The sequence below is a fragment of the Canis lupus genome, chromosome 13, assembly GCF_048164855.1.
Source record: "Canis lupus baileyi chromosome 13, mCanLup2.hap1, whole genome shotgun sequence".
Taxonomy (NCBI): Eukaryota; Metazoa; Chordata; class Mammalia; order Carnivora; family Canidae; genus Canis; species Canis lupus.
In genome coordinates this window covers 21,820,422-21,842,959 of record NC_132850.1, presented here as the reverse complement: position 1 = coordinate 21,842,959, position 22,538 = coordinate 21,820,422, and the positions used below count along the sequence as shown (strand labels likewise).

At 36.6% G+C, this 22,538-nt stretch overlaps 1 protein-coding gene across 9 annotated transcripts in view; it reads right to left on the bottom strand.

Annotated features, from left to right (window-relative positions):
• NAV3 (neuron navigator 3) overlaps positions 1 to 18,834 on the bottom strand; it is a 355,345-nt gene extending 336,511 nt beyond the window's left edge. For 6 of the 9 annotated variants that reach the window (XM_072772862.1, XM_072772863.1, XM_072772864.1 and 3 more), the window contains exon 1: positions 18,108 to 18,834. In XM_072772862.1, coding sequence (XP_072628963.1) covers positions 18,108 to 18,350 — 243 coding nt within the window. In that variant the 5' untranslated portion in view covers positions 18,351 to 18,834. Of the gene's footprint in view, positions 1 to 6,196; positions 6,325 to 18,107 lie in introns of those variants that run through there. The other 3 variants (XM_072772870.1, XM_072772871.1, XM_072772866.1) reach the window with 2 other exon arrangements.
• Positions 18,835 to 22,538: the final 3,704 nt, after the last annotated feature.

The following is a 22,538-nucleotide window of genomic DNA, read 5'->3' as shown; positions in this document are numbered from 1 at the left end:
ACCAACATACAAAAAAAAGATACTTGTATCAGAAGATCCTCCACTATTCCTTCCGCTAGTAATATGTACTATTTTGTGAGATAGTTTGAGACTTATGAGACCACCATTGAATTAGGGTAGGTTTGCTCAAGAAGGACTAGTATACTATACTGGTGTCAAAATTATGAGGATTTTGACCTTGAATCACTGAAATAACTGAAATGTACTAAAATAGAAGAGCCAAAATTTACATCCAAGCAGTCATGAATAAGATCTAGGATAGGTATTTACGAAATATAGACATGATGTAAATCATGAGACAAAATATGAGAATAAAATTACAAAAATCACTGTTAATTTTATTTTAGTTCAACAGTTATGTTTAAATTCCTACTGCATGCAAGGCATTGTGTTAGATTCAACAAGTGGTACTGGGAAAACCAGATAGCTGCATGCAGAAGAATGAAACTGGGCCAGTTTCTTACACCAGATATAAAAATAAACTCAAAATGGATTAAAGACCTAAATGTGAGACCTGAAATCATGGAACTCCTAGAAGAAAACATAAGTAGTAATCTCTTTGACACTAACCTTAGCAACATTTCTCTAGGTATATCTCCTCAGGCAAGCAGAACAAAAGCAATTGGGACTATATATATTAAAAAAAACTTTTGCATAATGAAGGAAATCATAAATGAAATAAAAAGGCAACCTACAGAATGCCAGAAGATACATTCAAATGATATATCCAATAGGGCTTAATAACAAAAATATACAAAGAACTTATGCACCTCAAAACTAAAACCCTAAACAATCTGATTAAAAAATGGCCAGAAGATCTGAATAGACATTTTCCCAGAGAAGACATGCAGATGACCAACAGACACATGAACAGATACTAATAATCAGGAAAATGTAAATCAAAGCAATGAGGTATCACCTCAAACTAGTCAGAATGGCTAGTATCCAAAGACAAGAAATAACAAGTGACGGTGAGGATGTGAGGGACGTAAATCGGTGCAACCTGTGTGAGAAACAGTACAGAGGTTCCTCAAAAAATTAAAAATAGAAAGACACTATGATCCAGTAATTTCACCAGTGGGTATTTACCCAAAGGAAAAAAAAAAACCACTAATTCAAAAAGGTATCTCCCTACATGTGCATTATGTGCAATAGTTAAGATAGTGAAGCAATTCGTGTCTATCAATAAATGAATGGATTAAGGTCAATCACTCTATCTATCTATAACTCAGGCGTAAGAAAGAATGAAAGCTTGTGACATGTATAGACCTAGAAGTATTACATGAAGCGAAATACCCTAGGATGTCATTTATATGTGGAATCTAGAAAGCAAAACAAAGAAACAAGAAAAGCAGAAACTGATTCATAAATACAGAGAACTGGTTGTTGCCACAGGGGAGCAGGGGGCAGGGGATGGAGATGGACAAAATGGGTGAAGGGGAGTGGGAGGTACAGGCTTTCAGTATGGGATGAGTAAGTCATGGGGATGAGAGGTACTGGGGAAGGATTACAGTCAACGGTACTGTACTAGGAACACAGCTGGTGATTGCACAGTGAGCACAGCATAATGTGCAGCCTTGTTGAATCACTATGTTGTACATCTGAAACTCATGTAACATTGTGTGTCAACGATAATTTTTTTAAAAAATTAAAGACACTGTTTTAGATATCTCAGTGGATGTAAACATGAATCAAATAGGCCTCTCTTTGAAGTAAAGTTTTAAAATGAGAAAATTCATTTCAATCAGATTAGAGAGAACCTTGAAATTACCAAGATTACAGCGGTGCTAGGGAAGATTAATTTATCAACAGTGTCTAGAAAGGATGAGTATCACTTTTATAGCCACAAAATCAAAGCAAACACTACTGTTATACAATCACTCTGAGAAGTTCAAAACCTATGATCTATAAACCTCAGCGAACTGGCAAACACAGTACTCTCTCTCTTGGAGTGTATATCAAATTGAACGGAATCCTGCTGGGAAGACTAAGGTTCTTGGTCTTTCCTAGGAGACTCTTCTCTATTTACCTGGGTTCTGGCCTCTAAAGTAAATTCTATTCTAACAATAGAATTGAACTCATCTACTATTCCAGAACATATGGCAAATATAGGACACATTTTGTTCAACAAATGATAAGGTAGGTACCTCTTTATCCTTTATGCCACAGCCAGGATAAACTGTTCCCAGTGTTTAGTAAATTACGTGCTGTATTAAAAATAGTATGAGCTCATTATTCATTATTTGTAGTAGAGGACAAAGTTCCTGTGTGTCTCCAACTTGACTACTTCCAACAGAGAAATGGTTTTGATTTATTTGGACTAAAATACTTGGGTGTGTAATGGAAGGAGGGTAAGAACTTCTCGCTGATTTCTCCCATTAAATATTCTTGGGCAAACCTGAGAAATTACTCCACAGGATGGATCTTATATTCATTCAGTAGCCTAAGTTCACAGCAAGGAGCAAAATTGATCAGCTTAACTCAGAGCAGTCTTGTTATTTCAATATGGCTGTTTCTATTTATAAAGTTACACAATCCAGTTGGTTCCTTCTTCTTCCTCCCTGTCTGAGACACAGTTTACAAAAAATAAATAAATAAAACACAAAGCTCTCTCTTTCTCTCTCTCTCTCTCTCTCTCCCCCCCTCTGTCTCTCTCTCTCTCTCACACACACACACACACACACACACACACACACACACACACAGAGTCATTACATAATTGCATTGCCAGGAAATCCAAGCATTGCTTTCTGGTGGAGAGTAAAAATCCACACCTTGGCTTATGTCTTACTCATCCTAAATCACATCTGCTCTTGGGGGCACTTTCTCCTGGCTGAAGAATTTGCTCTGAAGTTTTACTACGTTCATTAGCAGGCCGTTTTTGCTATCCTGACTATTCATGTTGTGGTTTTACAGATGTCCTGTAAATGAAAGCCTGCTGCACAACAGGAAGTACCTACTGCCAAGTCCTTTGGAGAGCAGCAACACATTCAACAAGAGGATCCAGGTGGTAAGACATTTGAACAAAAGTCATACACAACCGCACTTGAAAAGAAGAAAGCCAGAGACAAGGCAGACATTGGCCCTCACTCTAACTCGCTGTTCAGCTTAATGGCAGCTGCACCAAATGGGTGTGTGTTCGTGCAAGTCAACGCTGTGACAGGGTGTATATAGGGGAACCTTCCCCTGGAAGGCAACATAAGCTACAAGAGGAACAGAATGAACACAAGGATAAAATGGCAAAGACTTTCTTGCAACTTCTTAAAACAGAACATTTGATAAAAATCGAATTACTAATTTTCAAGGCTGGAGAAGAGAAAGGGATATATTGGAGCTGTGATACCCATGCTCCATGTAGCATCCTTTCTCCTATTTCAAGCAGAATGAATTGTGGGTGAAGCCAGCGCCTGGGTCGCTCTTTGCCTCAAAGGACTTCTTTCCTGCGGAACCCTCTGCAGCATTCTCTTCCAGCTGGATTTTCTCCTCTCCCTGTTAGTTCTCTAAGCTTGGTTCACAGAGGCCATACAGGAGGGCTAAACGAAATGTGCTTCACGCCTGAGGAAATTAATTTTCTGCCTGGGATAAGGAGGCAAAATGTGATGCAATTCCTCCCTTGATTTTAAACCATTTTGTTATCTTGAAGGCAACTCTCCTTATCCAATAAAAACAGAGAAGGAAACCCTTAAAAAAACATATTTCTGCAACCTAAGATTCTCTCTCACACACACATGCCTCTGATAATTCTGGGTGTAGACAGATGCTCTCTTCCTTTTTGAGCTTCCCAAACATTCTGTCAATGGTCTATTGTTAAAGTGTGGACTTTCTCCCAGACCACATCCTGTCTGTCTTACAGAAAAGCATGCTGCTCAAGGAAGCTCAAAGTCCCGTTCTTTGGGTTCTAGAAAGAACTAGCTGCACATACCTCAAAGTATCACTCCATTCAACTCAGGGCCCACAGGACTCATGCTGGAAATCATCTGATGAACTCACAGCACTAGGCTACCTTTGTTTTATTGACGACTCCAAGTCTTTCACACAAAAGGAAACAGGACATTCATTATTGTCAACACCAGTTAAAACTGTATGGATAAGGAAGGAACAGATGTAAACATCTGAACCTCATTAAAAGGATTACTCATCTTTGAAAACACAACCTCCATAGAAATTATTTCTAATCTGAATAATTGCTTTTAAAGAAAAGTTACACTGTCATGTCCAGAGAACTGACATCTGATGACGAAACCTTCATTAAATAAAGTGATGTTTTAAAATGATTAATACAAAATATATTTTCAACTGCAGAATTAAAATTAACAATTAGAGAATTTTAAAAAAAAAAAAAAAAAGTAAAACTAGGGCAGCCCCGGTGGCTCAGCCACCTTCGGCCCAGGGCCTGATCCTGGAGACCCGGGATCGAGTCCCACGTCAGGCTCCCTGCATGGAGCCTGTTTCTCCCTCTGCCTCTCTCTCTCTTTCTCTAATAAATAAATAAAATCTTTAAAAAATAAAATAAAATTTAAAAAGTAAAACTAAAGAGGAAAAACCAGAACATCTGATTCAGAATTAGGGTGACTAACCATCCCAGTTTGTTCTGTACTGAAAGATTCCCAAAACAAGACCTCTGCACTGCTAAAATCAGGGCAGTCGTGAGAAAACCAGCACAATGGTCATCCTAAGTGGACTTAATTAATTTTTTTTATTTTAATGGTTATATATATAAGGTAGGGATAGGAAGAGAAAATAATAACTAAAACCTTCAATAAAAATGTTGAGAAAGTTGTTATATAAATTACATAGGAATGTCTCTATAAATGCCCATAGGAAATATCTCTTTTTACATGTAGAAACAAAGATGATTCTCCAGAGCAAATATTAGCTCAGGCTTTGGGCACTGATTAAAACAGCACTTGCTCAACCTTTATGTATGAGAAACTGGAAAGCTCAGATCCAAAGGCCAGGTTTAACCTTCAGAAACGATGCAAAACATCACAGCATAAATTTGATATGTTTATATATTGCAGCCTGTCCTCTACCATTATCCTTTTCTATTTTTCTTTTCTTCTAGAAATCCCATTTTATTTGCTTATATTTTGAAATCTTCTATATTGTCTATGCTTTTTACTTCTACTAAATCTTTTTTTTTTCAAACAAGGCATGATCTAAATCAGTGGTTCTAAGCTGGGGGCAACTTTTCCCCCCAGAGGACAGACTAAAGACGTTTTTGATTGTCACAACTGGAGGGGGTAAATCTATTCTAAATTAAACAAACATACCTCAAATGTATAATGAAAGTAATGATTATTGGAAATCAAAAGTATGATCATTTCTGTTTTTTCTAGGTAATATTAATTAAAAATCTAACATTGCCATAAAAAGAATATAAATTTCTAGAAGAGTTCCAGTTGCTGCAAGCATATTTCCCATAAAGCTTATCATGTTAAAATAATATCTATATTATATATAGACATATCCATATGTTTATGTATATATATATTATGTATATGCACATACACACTTTGCTTGTGCATGGCAAGTATGCAATAAATAGTTGATAATGGAATAAACTAATTGGATGAATGACTGTCAAAGACAAGAAAAGTCACCTGGGATCCATGATCTATACCTAGAAGGGGTCATTGGAGTAATTTACATTTGTGATCAGCAGCCTAGTTTTAGAATACAATAGGTCTAGACTAAATCAGAGGAAAAGAAGAGAGAGAACATATTGTTGGAGATAATAAACCTTGTGTTCAATGGAAGAAAGAAACACACAAGTGTAGATACCAAAAAGTCAGCCACAGGAAGGAAGAAATAACTATAAAAAGCAGATGGCTTAAAGAGAAAGGAAATGTGAAACACAACCCTCAAAAATATATGGGTCGAAATAATAACATAAAAGGTTTTGGCAAAAATATCACTCTGTAGAAATTCAATCAATCCCCCCCCCCAAAAAAAGCACAACAAAATTATAATAAAAATATGAGCATTCAGGGGCACTAAAGAGAAATACATAACTTGTATATTTTCTTGAGTCTAAAAAGTGAACAATTTAAATTGACTCAAAGCTAAACAGTAACCACTGTCAAAGAGAAGTAGAAACCTGAGTAGAAATAGCCCCATATGCACAACTAAATTTAAAGACCAATCAAGTCATTTAGAAATTATCTTGCATTTGCAAAGAGCTTGTTTTACGTACTGTTTCTTAGAGCTGCATACCATGGTCTGAAAGGATTGCTGGGAGTTGCTTCTTTCAATGCTGGTGGGGGCTTTGTCAGGGACCCATTCACACCTTCCCACTAGGTCCTGCTGACAGAGCTACATCCTATCTGCCGGCTGGGAGAGCAGATGATCCCTCCCTCACACAAGGATGCAGTCACTCATTGGACCCCACCTAGTAGCCAGCAAATGCCTCCTTCCTGGGAAGATGCCTGACTCCACCCTGATGCTCTAAACATCCCTTCAAGAATTCACATCTTATACTGCCTTGGCTTTTCTGGAGCTCTGATGGAGACCTTCCAGATCCAGCAGTAGAAGAATGCTACAAACTGAATAGTGAAGCAATTAGAAACAAGCACACAGAACCAAGATAGAGTTGCTTTCAGGATGGGACTTTGGAAGAGCAGATTGGGACAGGAGAAATTGAAGGGGATTATCAAAATCGTAAGGTGGGGGCGCAGCCAGATGAGTCATTAGACTACAGTGAACTTTTTAGATGATACTTCTGTATAGATGCGCCCGGTCAATTTTTTAAAAGCTCAGTTAACTGCAAGATTTTCTTTCTGTACACCTAGTCACGAGTGTAATTATGGTTCTCCACTTATTCAATGTGTTATGTTTAATCCAGAAGACACTTTGGGGGTACTTCAGAATATTTTTAATATGGCAAATTATTGCTTAATTTTGAAAATCTGACAAATTAGGCAGTCTCTGGCTAATTAAATGCTAGCTAATAAATAGTTCACCCAACCATTTCCCTTAATTTCTAGGCACACAGGTAGACTGTAATTCCTAGCCTCTCTTGGGACTGGTCAGAGTCCTGACCAATAGAAGGAAATGGACATTTCCATGAAATTTCTTAGTCTTATGTCTTTCTTAGTCTCTTATATAACCGTACATTTCTCTCTTTCACTGATGGCTGGTTAGAGGTGGGATGATGGAACCACAAGCTGGAAGGAATCTGGTTTCCTGAGTTGTCATATGAACATGTCAGCAAACATTTCTACAAAGGGCCAGAAAGTAAATATTTTAGTCTTTGCAGGCCATATAGTCCCTATTGTAACTCCTCAACTCTGCTGTTACAGCACAAAAGCAACCATAGGCCACATGCACACACCAATGGCATGGCTTTGTTCCAATAAAACTTTACTTAATAAAACTGGGTGCCAGCCCAGATTTGACCTATAGACCACAGTTCATCAAGCCCTCCCTATACAAACAGCTAAATATAAAAGAAAGGAAAATTCCTGCTGCGTTAAGCCACTGAGGCGTTGAGTTCATCTGCTACAGAAGTTAGCATTACTTTAACTAACACAAGGCCATATTGGTAGTTCATGAAATTTTATACATTTCATGATGGAAAACTGTGAATCTGCCCACCTCAGGTTTTCAGTTTTACAAGAGTCCTTCACAACACTGAAATGTAGCAAAAAGTAATGGTCCATTGTTTTGTTTGTTTTCTTTTCTTTCATGGAGATTGCATCATGTTATTTTATTGGGAAAATGGTAAATTTTTGCCAATGCTCTCTCATCTGGTGACTTTATCGGCAAGCAGAATTGCAACATTTTTTAACAAATCATTCCATTTACTGGCAACAGTGGGGAAATCCTGCCATATATCCAATTAATGAACTCTCCCACAGATATTGAATTTCCCTATTGGCCCTAGTGACTAGAAATCCAAAGAAAAGCACTTTTTAAAGCCAAAATGGAGCAAAAATGGGGATGGGGAGGAGAGGAAGAATTAACAGTGAATCTTATCAAAGATTAATTCATAACTTCTGCAAGAATCCATTGTTTTCTTTCCTTTTTTGTCTCTCATTATGTGACTAAGTGTCCACATAGAGATAAAAGAATAACATTGATTTTGACTGTGGTTTATAAATTGTTATGAGAGACAGACAGAGAGAACACTGATATAGGAGTTAAACACACCTAGTTTGAAATTCCTGCTCTAATTTAGCACCAATCTGAGGCTCAGTTTCTATGTATGTTTGATTATATTAATAAACTGGGTACAGCATATCCAGCATATGACAGGTACTCAAAAAGTAATAATTATCACTAGTTTTGTTTTCTTTTAAGATTTTAATTATTTATTAATGAGAGACACAGACACAGAGAGAGGCAGAGACACAGGCAGAGGGAGAAGCAGGCTCCATGCAGGGAGCCCGACATGGGACTCGATCCTGGGTCTCCAAGATCACGCCCTGGGCTGAAGGCAGCACTAAACCACTGAGCCACCCGGGCTGCCCAATTATCACTAGTTTTAATCACTACTTGCTGCCAAGTTCACAAATTATCATTTCCCACTAAACTATAAGTTTTTGTTTGAAGAGAAATGTACTTACCTTCAGGACTTAAAATTTTGTAGATTGCTAATAATTAATAAATGTACCCAAACATCTATTGCTTCTTTTACTAGACTTGTCTCTCTTCCATTGCTCTATAGTTTGGTATTTTAGTCAAAATTTTGCTCTATCACGGTCTTCTTCTCTTCTGCAGTTTTGAACTTCTCTCCCTTTACTGCATCTGTCCATGTTTCATTTCATTATCATCTTTGTCAGTAAAATATAGATTTACTCATGTCATGTTGGCATCCTGCCCCCAACCTCTACATAATAAGTTCAAACAACTTACTGGACAACTAATGGCCATCTTCCCAATGCCTCAACTCAACTTACTCTCTCTTACTTGCATCCCACATTCTAGGATTGCTGAATAATGTATAGTGTTCTAAACAGAGTACAGTATTACACAACTTGGTAAATGCTCGCCTATCTAAAATGTTATTTTTTGCAAATATGTTTGACTAAACAAATTCACCAGTCAGAACATGGCAGGAATGTTATTTTCCCTATGCATGGAGAATTAATCATTGCCTCCTTTGCCCTACTATAAACTCCCACCATTTACCAATTTTTGTGCTAAAATATTAGGTATTTTTATAATATTATATAATAGGTCATGAATGTTGGCTACCAACTATATACTGGGTACTCTGTTGGAAAACAGTTTATATGAAATACCTCATTTATTTTTCACAATAATTTTATGAGGCAGTTTATATTGTCCTCATTTCATAAATGAAGAAACTAAGACTTAAGTACTAATTGGCTCACCAAGGCCAGTGGGTTAGTAAATACTGGAGTATTCTAAAAGGAGAACTGTGCTCAGCACATATCCAGTGCTGCAAACAAGATGAAAACAAGAGCTAAAATGTTAAGCAAAATAATAAATAAATAGGGCAGCCCAGGGGGCTCAGCAATTTAGTGCCACCTTCAGCCCAGGGCGCGATCCTGGAGATGTGGGATTGAGTCCCACATCAGGCTCCCCGCATGGAGTCTGTTTCTCCCTCTGCCTGTGTCTCTGCCTCTCTCTCTCTTTCTCTCTCTCTGTGTCTCTCATGAATAAATAAATAAAATCTTTAATAACAACAATAATAAATAAGTAAAATTAATTAATTAAAATATTAACCAAGAAGAGATGTCTTTTCAAAAGCTATTTGGTAATCTCTAGGAAAACAGAATAGGAGTCAGATATCAGAAGTAAAGCTAACACAAAGCCTGGGATAGTAACATTGAACACAAACTAACCTTTCAAGAAATGTATCTGCAAAGCTGAAAAGGAGTGATTATAGGAAACAGATCGAAGGAAATAATAATAATATTAAAAAAGAATAGAGCTCTGAAACCACAAAACTTCTAGAAGAAAACATAGGCTGTAATCTCTTTTACATCAGCCTTACTAACATTTCTCTAGATATGTCTCCTCAGGTAAGCAGAACAAAAGCAAAAATAAAACTATTGGGACTACACCAAAACAAAAAACTTTTGCATAGTAAAGGAAACCATCAGTGAAACAAAAAGGCAACCTATGAAATGGCAAAGGATATATGCAAATGATATATCTGGTAAGGGCTTAATATCTGAGATCTATAAAGAACTTAGGCAACTCAACACTAAAAAGAAAACAAACAATCTGATTAAAAAATGGGCAGAAGACCTGAATAGACATTTTTTTCCAAAGGACGTGCAGATGACCAGCAGACACACAAACAGATGCTCAACATCACTAATAATCAGGAGAATGTGAATCAAAAGCAATGAGGAATCACCTCAAACTAGTCAAAACAACTAGTATCAAAAAGACAACAAACTGGGATCCCTGGGTGGCTCAGCGGTTTAGCGCCGCCTTCAGCTTAAGTCATGATCCTGGAGACCCAAGATCGAGCCCCATGTCAGGCTCCCCACAGGGAGCTTGCTTCTCTTTCTTCCTATGTCTCTGCCTCTCTCTGTGTGTCTCTCATGAATAAATAAATAAGTCTTTAAAAAAAAAAAGACAAGAAAAAACAAATGTTGATGAGGATGTGGAGAAAAGGGAATCCTCATACCCTGTTGATGGGAATGTAAATTGGTACAACCAGTGTGGAAAACAGTACAGAGTTTCCTCAAAAAAATTAAAAATAGAAAGACCATATGGTCTAGTAGAATTATTTTAGTTTGTGCTGGGTATCTACCCAAAGAATATGAAAACACCAATTTGAAAAGATAGATGTTCCCCTATGTTTATTGTAGCATTATTTACAACAGTGAAGTGGAAGCAACCCAAACACCTATTGACAGATAAATGGATAAAGAAGATGTGGTATATATAACAGGATGTGCACACACAATGGAATATTACTCAGCCATTAGAAAGAATGAGATCTTGACATCTGCAACAACATGGATGAACTCAGAGGGTATTATGCTAAGTGAAATAAGCCAGCCAGAGAAAGACAAATAACATATGATTTCACTTAAATGTGGAATCTAGAAAACAAAACAAATGAACAAACAAAAAGCAGAAACTGATTCATAAATACAGAGAACTGATGGTTGCTATTGGGAAGGGGGGTGGGGAGATGGGCACAATGGGTGAAAGGGAGTAAGAGGTACAGGCTTCTAGTCACAGAATGAACAAGTCATGGGGATGAAAGACACAGCATAGGGAATATATTTACTGATATTGTAATAGCATTATATCATGACAGATGATAGATAGTGACACTTGGTGGGCATAGCATAAAGTACAGAGTTGTTGAATCATTATATTGCACACCTGAAACTAAGGTAACATATGTTAATTATACTTGAGTAAAAAAAAAAAAAAAAAAAAAAAACACCAAAAAAAAAAAAAAATAATGGCAACCTGAGCATTTTTTGAAGCTGAATCTAAATCACTGTTTCTCAACTAGGTTTATTTTGACCTCTCTCCAGATACGTTTCCCAATATCTGGAGACATTTTTGTTTGTCACAACCAAAGAATGCTACTGCCATATAATCAGTAATAGGGATGCTGCTAAATATTCTATAATAGGAAGACTGACCCCCTACATTAAGAATTATCAAGTCCAAAATGTGCCAAGTTTGAAAAATCCTGGTCCAAAGGATCTACTGGAGAGGAAGAGATTGAAAAAAAAATATGAGAAAAGAAATAACTGATCAGACAAAATCAGGAAAAAGGAGAAAGGAAGTGGATAATAAAAATGTTACCTTTAGAAAAGCCTTATTAAGAGCTATTAACTTCATTTCAGGAATACAGAGATTGAAGTTCAGAGAATTTAAGTGACTTCTCTTTTCAGGATGTAGCAGAAGGTTAAGTCAAATCCTGGAGCTCCTAATTTGATGTTCTTTTAACTATGCTGCCTAATACATTAAGTTCAAGGATAATTGTTGGAGATGTGATAGCACGAGCAGGAAACAATTTTTTGCTTAAAAATTAGTGACATATCTATTGATTTTATGTTTTGTGCCTTCCTGTATAGTAAAGAAAAAAACATGTCTATAACAGTAGACAGGTTTAAGAAACTCAGAAGAACATGTTTGGAAAACTGACATCAGATATACATGCAATATTGACATTTGAAAAAGAGCAATAAAAAAACATTGTATGAGATTTTCAATAACATATAATCACTTTTAGTTTGCCCAAGCATATTTAGTAATTTCATAGTTTAAAGCATGAGATATAATTCTTTAAGGACTTTGCAAAGCACAAACTAAAATAACAAACAATGGTATTAAGTTGCTACATTTCTATGAATGGTTACTCAAGAGACATAGCTGTACAATATTGAAAAGCTTAGCATTCCACCAGTAGAGAAAATGTTAAAATTCAAGGATCATTACAACATTCTTCCTACCATTGCTACCACAAAGGCAGAAACAATTAAAACGACCATTAACAGTTTAACCGTGAAACTTGGAACATGAGCCATAACTGAAAAAGAAATAATCGTGTTTCTTTAAGCACAAATAAGTAAATGTGCAAGCACAGCAGAAACAGGCAAGGAAGGCGGAATCATCTAGGGACTCGAGGGCTGACCTGTGCAGCTGGAGGCCTGGTGAGCGCTGGAAGTGCTACCATGTGAGCAAGCCAACGGGAGTGTCGACAGTCCTCAGCAATCAGGCATCTTCTCCAAGAAGGAAACAGCTGGAGGCCAGAGCCAGTCATCTACTCTATTGACATCTGTTGCTATAATTCTACCATGGGGTTTCTTTTATTTATTTCTGTTATTTGAACAATTCAGTAGAGGCCCTGTGTCAACTTAATTGTCTTCTGATACTTCTAGGCAATTGGGCACACCAATGATTTATTTGCAATTCACTAGCAGTGTTAACCAAATATTTAAAACAAGCCTGACTAGTCTATGGAGAAGCCAAGTCAATCAATAGCTCTTCTCTCCCACTGACACGGCGAAGTCTTCATTGCCACGGTGTTATTAGTTGGGAGCACTGTCTTCTGGAGGTGCACAGCCTTGGTTCGAATCCCTATTCTAACACACTCTAGCACTGAAATATTGGTAAGTTATACAGCCTCTCTCTGCCTCAGTTTTTTAATCTATGAAATGAGGACAATCACACTGCTTATATCATAAGGCTGTTGTGAGGACTGATGGATGCTCCACGAAGTGTTTGACCCACTATCAGACATACAACAAGCCTCCATAAACATTAATTAATATACTTTGATTGCTCCTAAATATCATCGCCAGTGTAATTTTCTCTCATTCTTACAAAAGAGCCTTCCCCAATGTCTACCTAATGGAAGTCTGAATCCATGCATACTCTGACCCAAACCTGCTCCTTTCCATAAAAAGTCTCCTCAAATAATAATGATTTACTCACTGGGCATTCTATGCAAATCTCTCCTCCAAGAATGCTTTTTCCCTATCTACGTCTGAGTCCTATCTGTCCATTAAATATCAACTAGTTGGTGAAGTCTTTCCTGAATGTTCCATCCAAGTAGGATTTCTCTCATCCCCGAAATCTGACAAAAATATTGCTCTTATTAGCAATACTATTCATACAATCTATTTGCTTGTCTATATTGCTATTCATATTTTAAAAAAATATTCAACTTAAGGCTTTAAGTATCCTCTGTTTTGAAAATATCAGTGCTAACACCTGTAAATGTAATATTAAGAACATATCTCTACCTTAATTGTCCTTGTAACTGGTAGAGTCAAAATATGAAATAAATGTCTATACTAACATGGACAAAGAGGCCACTACTCTTTCAAGAACTTCCTTCAGACCTTCCTAACTGGATGCAAACGTTCTTTCCTTTTAACCTCCACAACAATTTGTTTACTCTTTTCTTTGACTTTTGAACTGACTGTTAAGAGCTGGTGAGACCTGGGGGACAGGATATAGCTAGAAAAAAATACTGCAATTACATCATGAAGAGAAATTATATTGTAATAGACAAAAACAAATAAAAGCTTTGTAGGAACAAACCTAGATTCGAATTCTGGATTTTGGTACTAGTTAACCATCTGATCTTATGAATGTCTCCCACTCTGAGTTTATTTCTCTGTAAACGTGGATAATAAAGCATTCTTTGAAATGTCATGAGAAAGAAATTAAGAAATTTCCTATAAAGTACCATGTACATGCTCAAGATTATTTTCTATACTAATGTAAAGAATGTTGAGTTTGTATAGGTAATCAAAGAGGGAAAAGGTGAGTGGACCCAGAACTAGAAAGAAATTGAAATGACAATAAAAATGAGAGGTAAAAGAGAGATGGCAGACCAGGCTGGAAAATGAGCCTGGGGAAAGAAAAAAAAGAAGGCTAAGGGGGTGGGCACGCCAGGGGATTTTCAGGAACAAGGATGCCTAAAGCTTAACTGCTTGGGATTTGCTGAGCTGTGACAAAATAGAACTCCCTTTCTTAACTTTAATCTCTTGATTCTTAAGTAACATTTCCAAAGCAAAGTGACTCTCTTCCTCATTTGGATGAATGCCCAGGAAGAATGGAAAAACCAATCCATATGAAGAGAGACATTAGAAAATTCAAAGAAAGTAAGAAATCAGAACAAGAGACAGCTAACGAAAACATAAGTCCTTGAGGAATGGTGATAGAGATTCCAAATGTATGTGGCATGGAATCTGGAACTAATGTTATTTATTTGTTAAAAGACAGTGAGACTAAGCACTCTGAACAACTTGGGACACCCAGGAAGGAGACATCTGGAAAACAGTAGCTAGATGGAACTACAATAGAAGAAGAGGTGTCAACAATTAGAGACTGGAAGGGCTGAGTGAAGGAACTGCAAGACAGGAGAAGTAACTAAAGTTATCAAGCTGAAAGCAGGATGGTGAACGTGCTGGATGTACGGGGTAGAGAGCCACAGGAAGAGAGGAGACCAATATGAAACTATTGCAATAACTGATAGAAAACAAAGGCCAATGCATTATGTAACACTTCCACAAATGCTTGTACAACATACAGTAACTACTCTTAACATTTACAGCATTTTATTCCATAGCACAAAAAGGAAGAAAGGTTAGTGACACACAGGTGTTGCTAGAGTGACGCTGGGTGGAGCCCTCAGGAGCCCACTTTGTAAAGGAGGGCTGGGCGTTGCTGACATTTGGGTCCCGAGCAGCTGCTGGGAGATGCAGGTGAGCCCACTGAAGCAGACGGTGGGGTCCCTGCACCTCTGCCAGGCTGCTCATCTGCCATCTATCAAGGAGGGGAGGGGACAACAGTGCTGGATTGAAGACACATTTCTGACATTGTCATATACACATTTGTTTCCCCTAACCATACCATAAGGCTGTTTGGTGCAAGGACTAGCAGAGTATGCCACATAAATGTTTCTTAATGGCAGTCATCTATTGTGGGTACTATACATGGTCTCTTTTCCTCAGAAACAGAACCCATAATTTTTAGCTGGGCACATGGCTACCTAGAATAAACGCTATATTTTTCAGTCTCCACTACAGCTACATAGGCCTCGGAATTGTAAATAGGCCAACTGGATGTAGAAGAATACTTAATAAAGCAGGGTGTGTCTTTCTAATAGAACAAAACTCCATTATCTACGTAAGACTGAGAGATGCCACAGAGTGATGGACAAAGGAGAGGGATGGGTTCCCTAGCAATTTCATGAAGTCACCCTTCCAGCCATAGACTGCTTACTTCCAGATATCCTTTATATGAGGGAATGATGCTAGGAAATAAGTCAAACAGAGAAAGAATTATCATATGATCTCACTCATATGTGGAATTTAAGAAACAAGACAGAGAATCATAGGGGAGGAAGGGGAAAAAGAAAATAAGACAAACCATAAGAGATTCTTAACTACAGGAAACCAACTGAGGGTCTCTGGAGGGGTGGGGGGTGAAGGAATGGGGTAACTGGGTGATGGGCATTAAGGAGGGCATTTGATGTAATGAGCACTGGGTGTTATATGCAACTGATGAATCACTAAACTCTACCTTTAAAACTAATAATACACTACATGTTAATTAATTGAATTTAAATTTAAAAAAAGGAAAAAAGAAAACTCCTATGCTATTTATCTTATTGTTATGTTGAGCCTTCTATTTTTTTTGCGGTCAAATCTAATTATCTCTAATACAATTCCCTTGATCATTTCTGCTATTTTCTTCAGTTCTAGTTTTTCAAAGTTTATAAAAATCTTTAAATATACTTTTTTGACATTCAGAAATATTCTGAAATGCTGATAAAGCATTCTTTAAATTTGTTTGAAAAAATTTTTAATCTGATAAGTGGCATGTTAAAAACATCCCATAAATACAACATTGCTTACCACAGAGACTTATTGGAATATCAGATGTGTGATTGATATGTTTGTTAACCAAAGAAATCGACCAAAATTCTACTGAAAACAGTACTTATGGTGTGCAAGTCTTAGGCCAAGGTCATTTAGCAAAATGGAAGTTTGACTAGACCTGCAGATGATAGCTATGGTCCGCAAAGAAAAAGGGACTATCTATTCTTTCCATCTAATCTCAACAGGTCGTTGTGGGTACACAGAACATTAAAACAGAATTATATGGCATTTGCTTTTAATTATTTACATAAAGTCAAATATTTTTAGTATTTCATTGATAATTTATACTTCTCTACTTTTACCGTGAATTGCTTACATTGGACTGAGAACTATCAGCCTTCAGTTAATTAATTTTTAACTTATTTTTCTTGTGTGATTTTCTAATGTTTTCTTAAAACACAAAAGGAATAATATAACCCTAGAGCTATAAGTAAAAATCATTCACTCCAAACCCTCTGTTTCATAGATTAAGTGATCCAAAGAGACTAATGAATTAACTAAATCTTTCTCAGAATAGTTCTTCATTCATTGATTCATTCATTCATGTATTACTCCATTCAACTACTATTTAATTCTTAGGCACAAAGCACTGGGCAGAGGGAGCTGTATCACAGTAGAAATAAGACTTGCCATCGGCATATTTTCAATTCAGTGGCAATAGAAATAAATCATCCAGATAACTAAAATATAGTGTAAATAAATGTGTTTTGAGCATTACTAAAAACAAAGAATCAAGGAGAGGAAAGGAGGGTAAGGAGTAGCTAGCAAAGACTTTGGGGGGAAAAGTTGCATTTGCCTGTTCCTTAGGGGATTTGAGCAGGTGGAGATAGATGAATGGGCACTTCAGACAAAAGGGGTGGCTTTCTTTTTAACTTGTAGATTGGATTTCAATATGAAATTTCTTCTTAAATTATTATAAATTACATTTGGGTGGGAAAGTAAAATCAAAGCATTCCTTAAGCCAGGAAGTGAGAACAGCAACTTTGGAAAGCTTGGCATAGTATTAACTATGCTGCATCAAAAAGTGATGTTTATCAGGATACAAATGAATGCCCCTGAAGTTCAGCATCTGAAAGGCCATGCAACCCCTCAGCATCTGGAGAAAACGAATGCAGTATGGCTTAAAAACAAACCAGGAGCCAGGATCCACTGCTCACAAAATACCATAAATTAAATGACTGAAAAAGATGTCAGTAATAAGTTAAACAGTAGGGTTTCAATTTACAAGTGAAAATCCAGACCAATGTGCAATATCAAGGAAAATAATATTTCATTTTTGTTCACATTGCAATGAATTAAGCAGTCTAAGATACATATATTTAAACAGAAAGTGTTTAAAATGCAAATTGCATTTAGAAAAAAGTGATGGCACCTCCATGGACTTTTGACAGATAAATATCCTTTCACAGTGTAATATGCATGGAAAATACGTCCCTTTCTCCATATTTTGGACTAGTTATGGCTATTAGTAATAAAGTGATGTCTAAGCCTAACTAGGCACTCCATCAATAAGTAGTACTAAGTGAGAATAAACATGCATTTTCAGAGAAATCTGCTAATGACTTTTGCTACAACTATAAATCATCAACACACTTTTTACAAAGGCTAAATACTTAGCTTTTCAGCTATATAAACTACTTACATTCTTACACGGGTGATCCTCTATCACTCCCCATTTCACAACATGCTTTATATTCCACCTACAAGGAAATTTGCATTGTAGCTTTATAAGTCTGCAAGTAACCTTCAGCCACTAACCTTACTGTCTTCTGTCTCTTTAGCTTTTTCTTGGAGGGGTTTCTTCTCTCCAAATTCACAGGTTGATTTTAATGTGAGCTGACAAGAAAGCATTGAGCTCTCTGTTTCAGTAAGTTCCAAAGGTCTTGAAGAATAGGGCTGTGACCCAGTAGTGCCAAGATTTGGTATCGGAAGAGCAGTATGAACAGGCTTTGACCCAACAGCTGGCTGCCTCAGTTTTGAGGCAACCCCAAGTACAGGCATGGCTTCTATAAAAGTATCTTCTTGCTGCCAAAGAAAATGCTTCTAACCTCAGTCTGGTAGGCTCCAACTTTAGTATTTCCAGAACAAATAGTTTAAACAAAACTAGCAGTCATCATGATTCAAAAAAAAAAAAAAAAAACTAATAATATAACTTCCAGGAAGAGGCAAAACTTCCCTTCATCTTTAGTTAAGTATCTTTCTTTCTTGCTGGCTTGAATTCTCATATTCTCATCATTCTCTCTCTCTTTCAGCCTCACTCTCTGTTCAGTGAGTCAGTGTCTATGCAATATTAAATACTCCTTTGGGGAGTACACTTTTCTTGAAGGTAACTGCTACAAAGCTCCTTCTCTAGGATTAAAGAGCTCCTAGTTATATATATATTTTTTTCCCTCCCACTACAGCGATCGGAGTCTGAGCATTAAGAATAAAAAAGTGGAGAGAAACAAAAGGAAAACTGCTCAGTCCAACTGTCAAGGCAGCCAAAAGACCACAATAGGGGAAGGACAGGAGTTCTTCCTGACTTCAGAAATAACCAGCCTACATTCTCTCTTTAAAGAAAATTGTATTTCCCCAGTTAAAAAAAAAAAAGAATGGACACGATTAATGGCCAAAACAAACAGCTGTTAGAAGAACTTTTAGCCCGGAAACAATCTCAGCAATGAAGCTGTTTGTCTGATTTCCAGCTATTTTTCACTACTGACAGCCATGAACCACTGTGCTCATTCTGTTTTATCCCATGAAATTAGGTTAAATTTATGCAATAGTGGAACTAGCTAAAGCTGTTAAACCATTCAGCAGACTATACCTGCCTAGGTTATGAAAATATAGTAAATATGGAGAGCAAGACACTAGATAGATAGTAATTATTGTTTCTAAATTTAATAATGATAATGATAAAAATATTCACAGCTAAAAAAAAAAAAATATTTACAGCTAACACGTATGTGGAATGTAGTACATAGCAGTTACCTCACATTTAACCGGTGGGACCGCTCAAGAATAGGCACAACTATTCTCTCCACTATATAGAAAGGATAACTAAGGCTCGGATTCATTTAAGTAATTTGACCCAAGTCATGTAGTTATAAAGTGTAAAAGCCTGTACTATTTAGAGTAATTCAAAAACCACCTTAGAAACAATTTAAAATAACACTGTTATTTGAGCTCTTAAGGTCCAAACTAAAATCCTAAACTATTCCAAATACATATTCAGTGACGATGAACAATGCTGCTTCTATCCATAAAAGTTTTTTACTATAATTGGATTGTATTCTATTTCTGGCAAAAGTATGTCTGGATGCTTAACAAAAGCAAGGGAGAAGCTTTTAAGAGACATCTGACATGCATGTATTATTGTCTTTAAAGTAGTTGTATGTAGATAATGGGTATATTGAGAAATTCCTCCACCATTTAGTAAATACCATATTTATGGGATGGTGTCAAGATTTCAATAGCATTACCTAATAATAGCATTTTATTTCATATCCCTCATGTTTCTGTTGAAGATTCTAAAAGACACAGATTTACTCCTTTGTTTTTTCTTTATTTAGAAAATCTCTGGGGGCGCCCATGTGGCTCAGTAGGTTCAGTGTCTGCCTTGGGCTCAGGTCATAATTCCAGGCCCTTTGATGGAGCCCTGCATTAGGCTCTCGCTCAGCATGGAGTCTGCTTCTCCCTCTCTCTCTGCCTGCCACTCCCTCTGCTTGTGCTTTCTCTCCCTTTCTGTCAAATAAATAAAATCTTTTTAAAAAAAGAAAACCTATGTTATAATCACTAAATATTTTAAATAATAATATTGCAAGTGAAGTTCTTAGAAAAATGAATGGACATTTAATGGACATTCAATAAATGGTAGCAATTAGCAGAATCATAACTATTATTGTAGAAAATACCTCCCTATAGTAAATAAATTATCTTCTTTGTCAAGTATTTCCAGCTCTATAAATTATTATGTAATTTTCGGTAAGAAGCAGTAATTTACAGATAAAAGCTAATAACTAAAGTCAAATTTACATGCTGTTTTGATAGAAGCACAGAAGCAATTCAAATACGAATTAGAAATCTTGCCAACGTTAAAAAAGAAAGTAACTCAAGTGGGATTTACTCAGGGTAAAGTAAGAAACAAATACAACACATCACTGCGAGTTAAGTTACTTTATAATTAACAAACCATTTAACATACCACCCCTTCCAGGGAATATAAAATATTGCAAAGCAGGAGATGTTCATGTTCCTAAAATGGCATTTAAAGTAGGTGAGAAGGTATATGCATCCTGCAATCTCCACATTGCAAACAAAATGGCATACCCCAAATAATAGGACTTATGGGGAGAAAAGGTTCTGGGAAGACCACTGAAAACATGCAACTTTGGGATCAGATCACTACCAAAAATTATATTGGTACGCTGGAAGATAAATTGGAACACCCAGGCAAGCAGCTCACCCCGGAGCTTAAAAGCAAACAAATAAATACAAAGCAAACAAACAAAAATACTCCACAATTGATTGGAAGGGCTGGCATTATTTTAATTAGAATTGGCAGGAAAAATCCAATTGGAAGGCAAACTCTGAGCCAATAAATAGGCTTGGGCACAGGGGGCAGTGCAATCTGCAAATATTTAAGAACCATACAAGACAAGGGGTATGCAACTTTGGCCAGGGAGACCCAAATACAGGCATTTGTTTTTTAAATTTTCTTAAAACAAAACCAAAAAGGCTCCCTTTTGTTGACTACTTAGTATCAAAGTTGAGGGCCTTCTTTTCCTGCCCAAGGTTGTATTTCAACTCTGCCTCCTTTGGCCTAGAATATGTCACACATAAAGCTTTGCAACATCTACATTACACTAATGTGATTCTATTTACCAATTGCAAATGAGCTACTTGGTATTTTAGAAACATATTCTGGAGCAGAACACACTGTAATTCCTGATATAATCAAACATTTTTTAAAAAGTGTTTACATTCAATAAAATGTCTTTTTACTTTGAAATGCCTTTTGCTTATTGGATAATATCATTTCACGGAAGTACAGGGTTGAAAAGAGTTGCCACCATTGACTAATTCTATGAAATAACATCTACCACCAAGAACAACAAAAACTATTTATTTTGGAGAATTTACCGTGTGCCAGGAGCTGTCATCCAATTCAATCCTAAAAAAAAAAAATCACCTTTGAATAGGTGATGACAAAGGCCTGGAAAAGTTAAGTAGTAAGCTTAAAGTCATAGAAAATATCTTTTAAATTAATTAATTTATTTTAGAGAAAGAGCATGCGCACATGCATGTGCAAATGGGGGCAGGTGTAAAGGGAAAGGGAGAAGGAGGGGGAGAGAATCTCAAGCAGACTCTACAAGGAGCATGGAGCCCAAGGCAGGGCTCAATCTTATGACCCTGAGATCATGGCCTGAGCTGAAACCAACCTCAGATGCATAACGGACTGAGCTATCCAAGCACCCCAGAAATGGGATTTCTTAAACCAAGTTCAACAAACCACCACCTGCAGTGCCTGCTAAACATATAGATTACTGGATTCATCCTAAACCCACCAAGTAGGAATAATGAGAGCAACAGGAAAAAAAAAAAAAAACTGAGAATAGAATTTAAGTAATCTGATTCTCCTATACACTAAAATTTAAGATCTATATTTTAGAGGATTTGTAGATGACAGTTCAGGGAACAGACTCAAACTGTACTGCCTAGAGTCAAATTCCTGCTTCCTCACTTATTAGCTGAATGAATTTGAAAGTTGCTATGTATCAGTTTCATCATCTGTAAAATGGGAAAAAAATAATTTCATTCCTTTTACAACATTGCTGTGAGAATTAAAGGAAATAAATATATGAAGTCATTAGAACAGAATCTGCCACATAAATGCTCAGTAAATGCTGGATCCTAATGTTATAAGACACACAACGACATTGAAAATTATCAAGGTAAGGTCAAGAAGCATTAAGTGAAAAATCTGGCCAGGCTCATAAGGGTTAACAGAACTGAATTCAGGGGGAAAATCCGGAAAATTAAAATGAGATAAATTATTTGTCATTTGCCTGAAATACACAACCTTCTAAAGCTAAGCTAGAGTTTCAGGCAATAAGACAATTCCAACCTGGCTAAATTTTAACATCAGTGATTTTAAAAATAAATAATAAAACCTCATGAAATGACAATCTGCATTATTTATTTACAAGA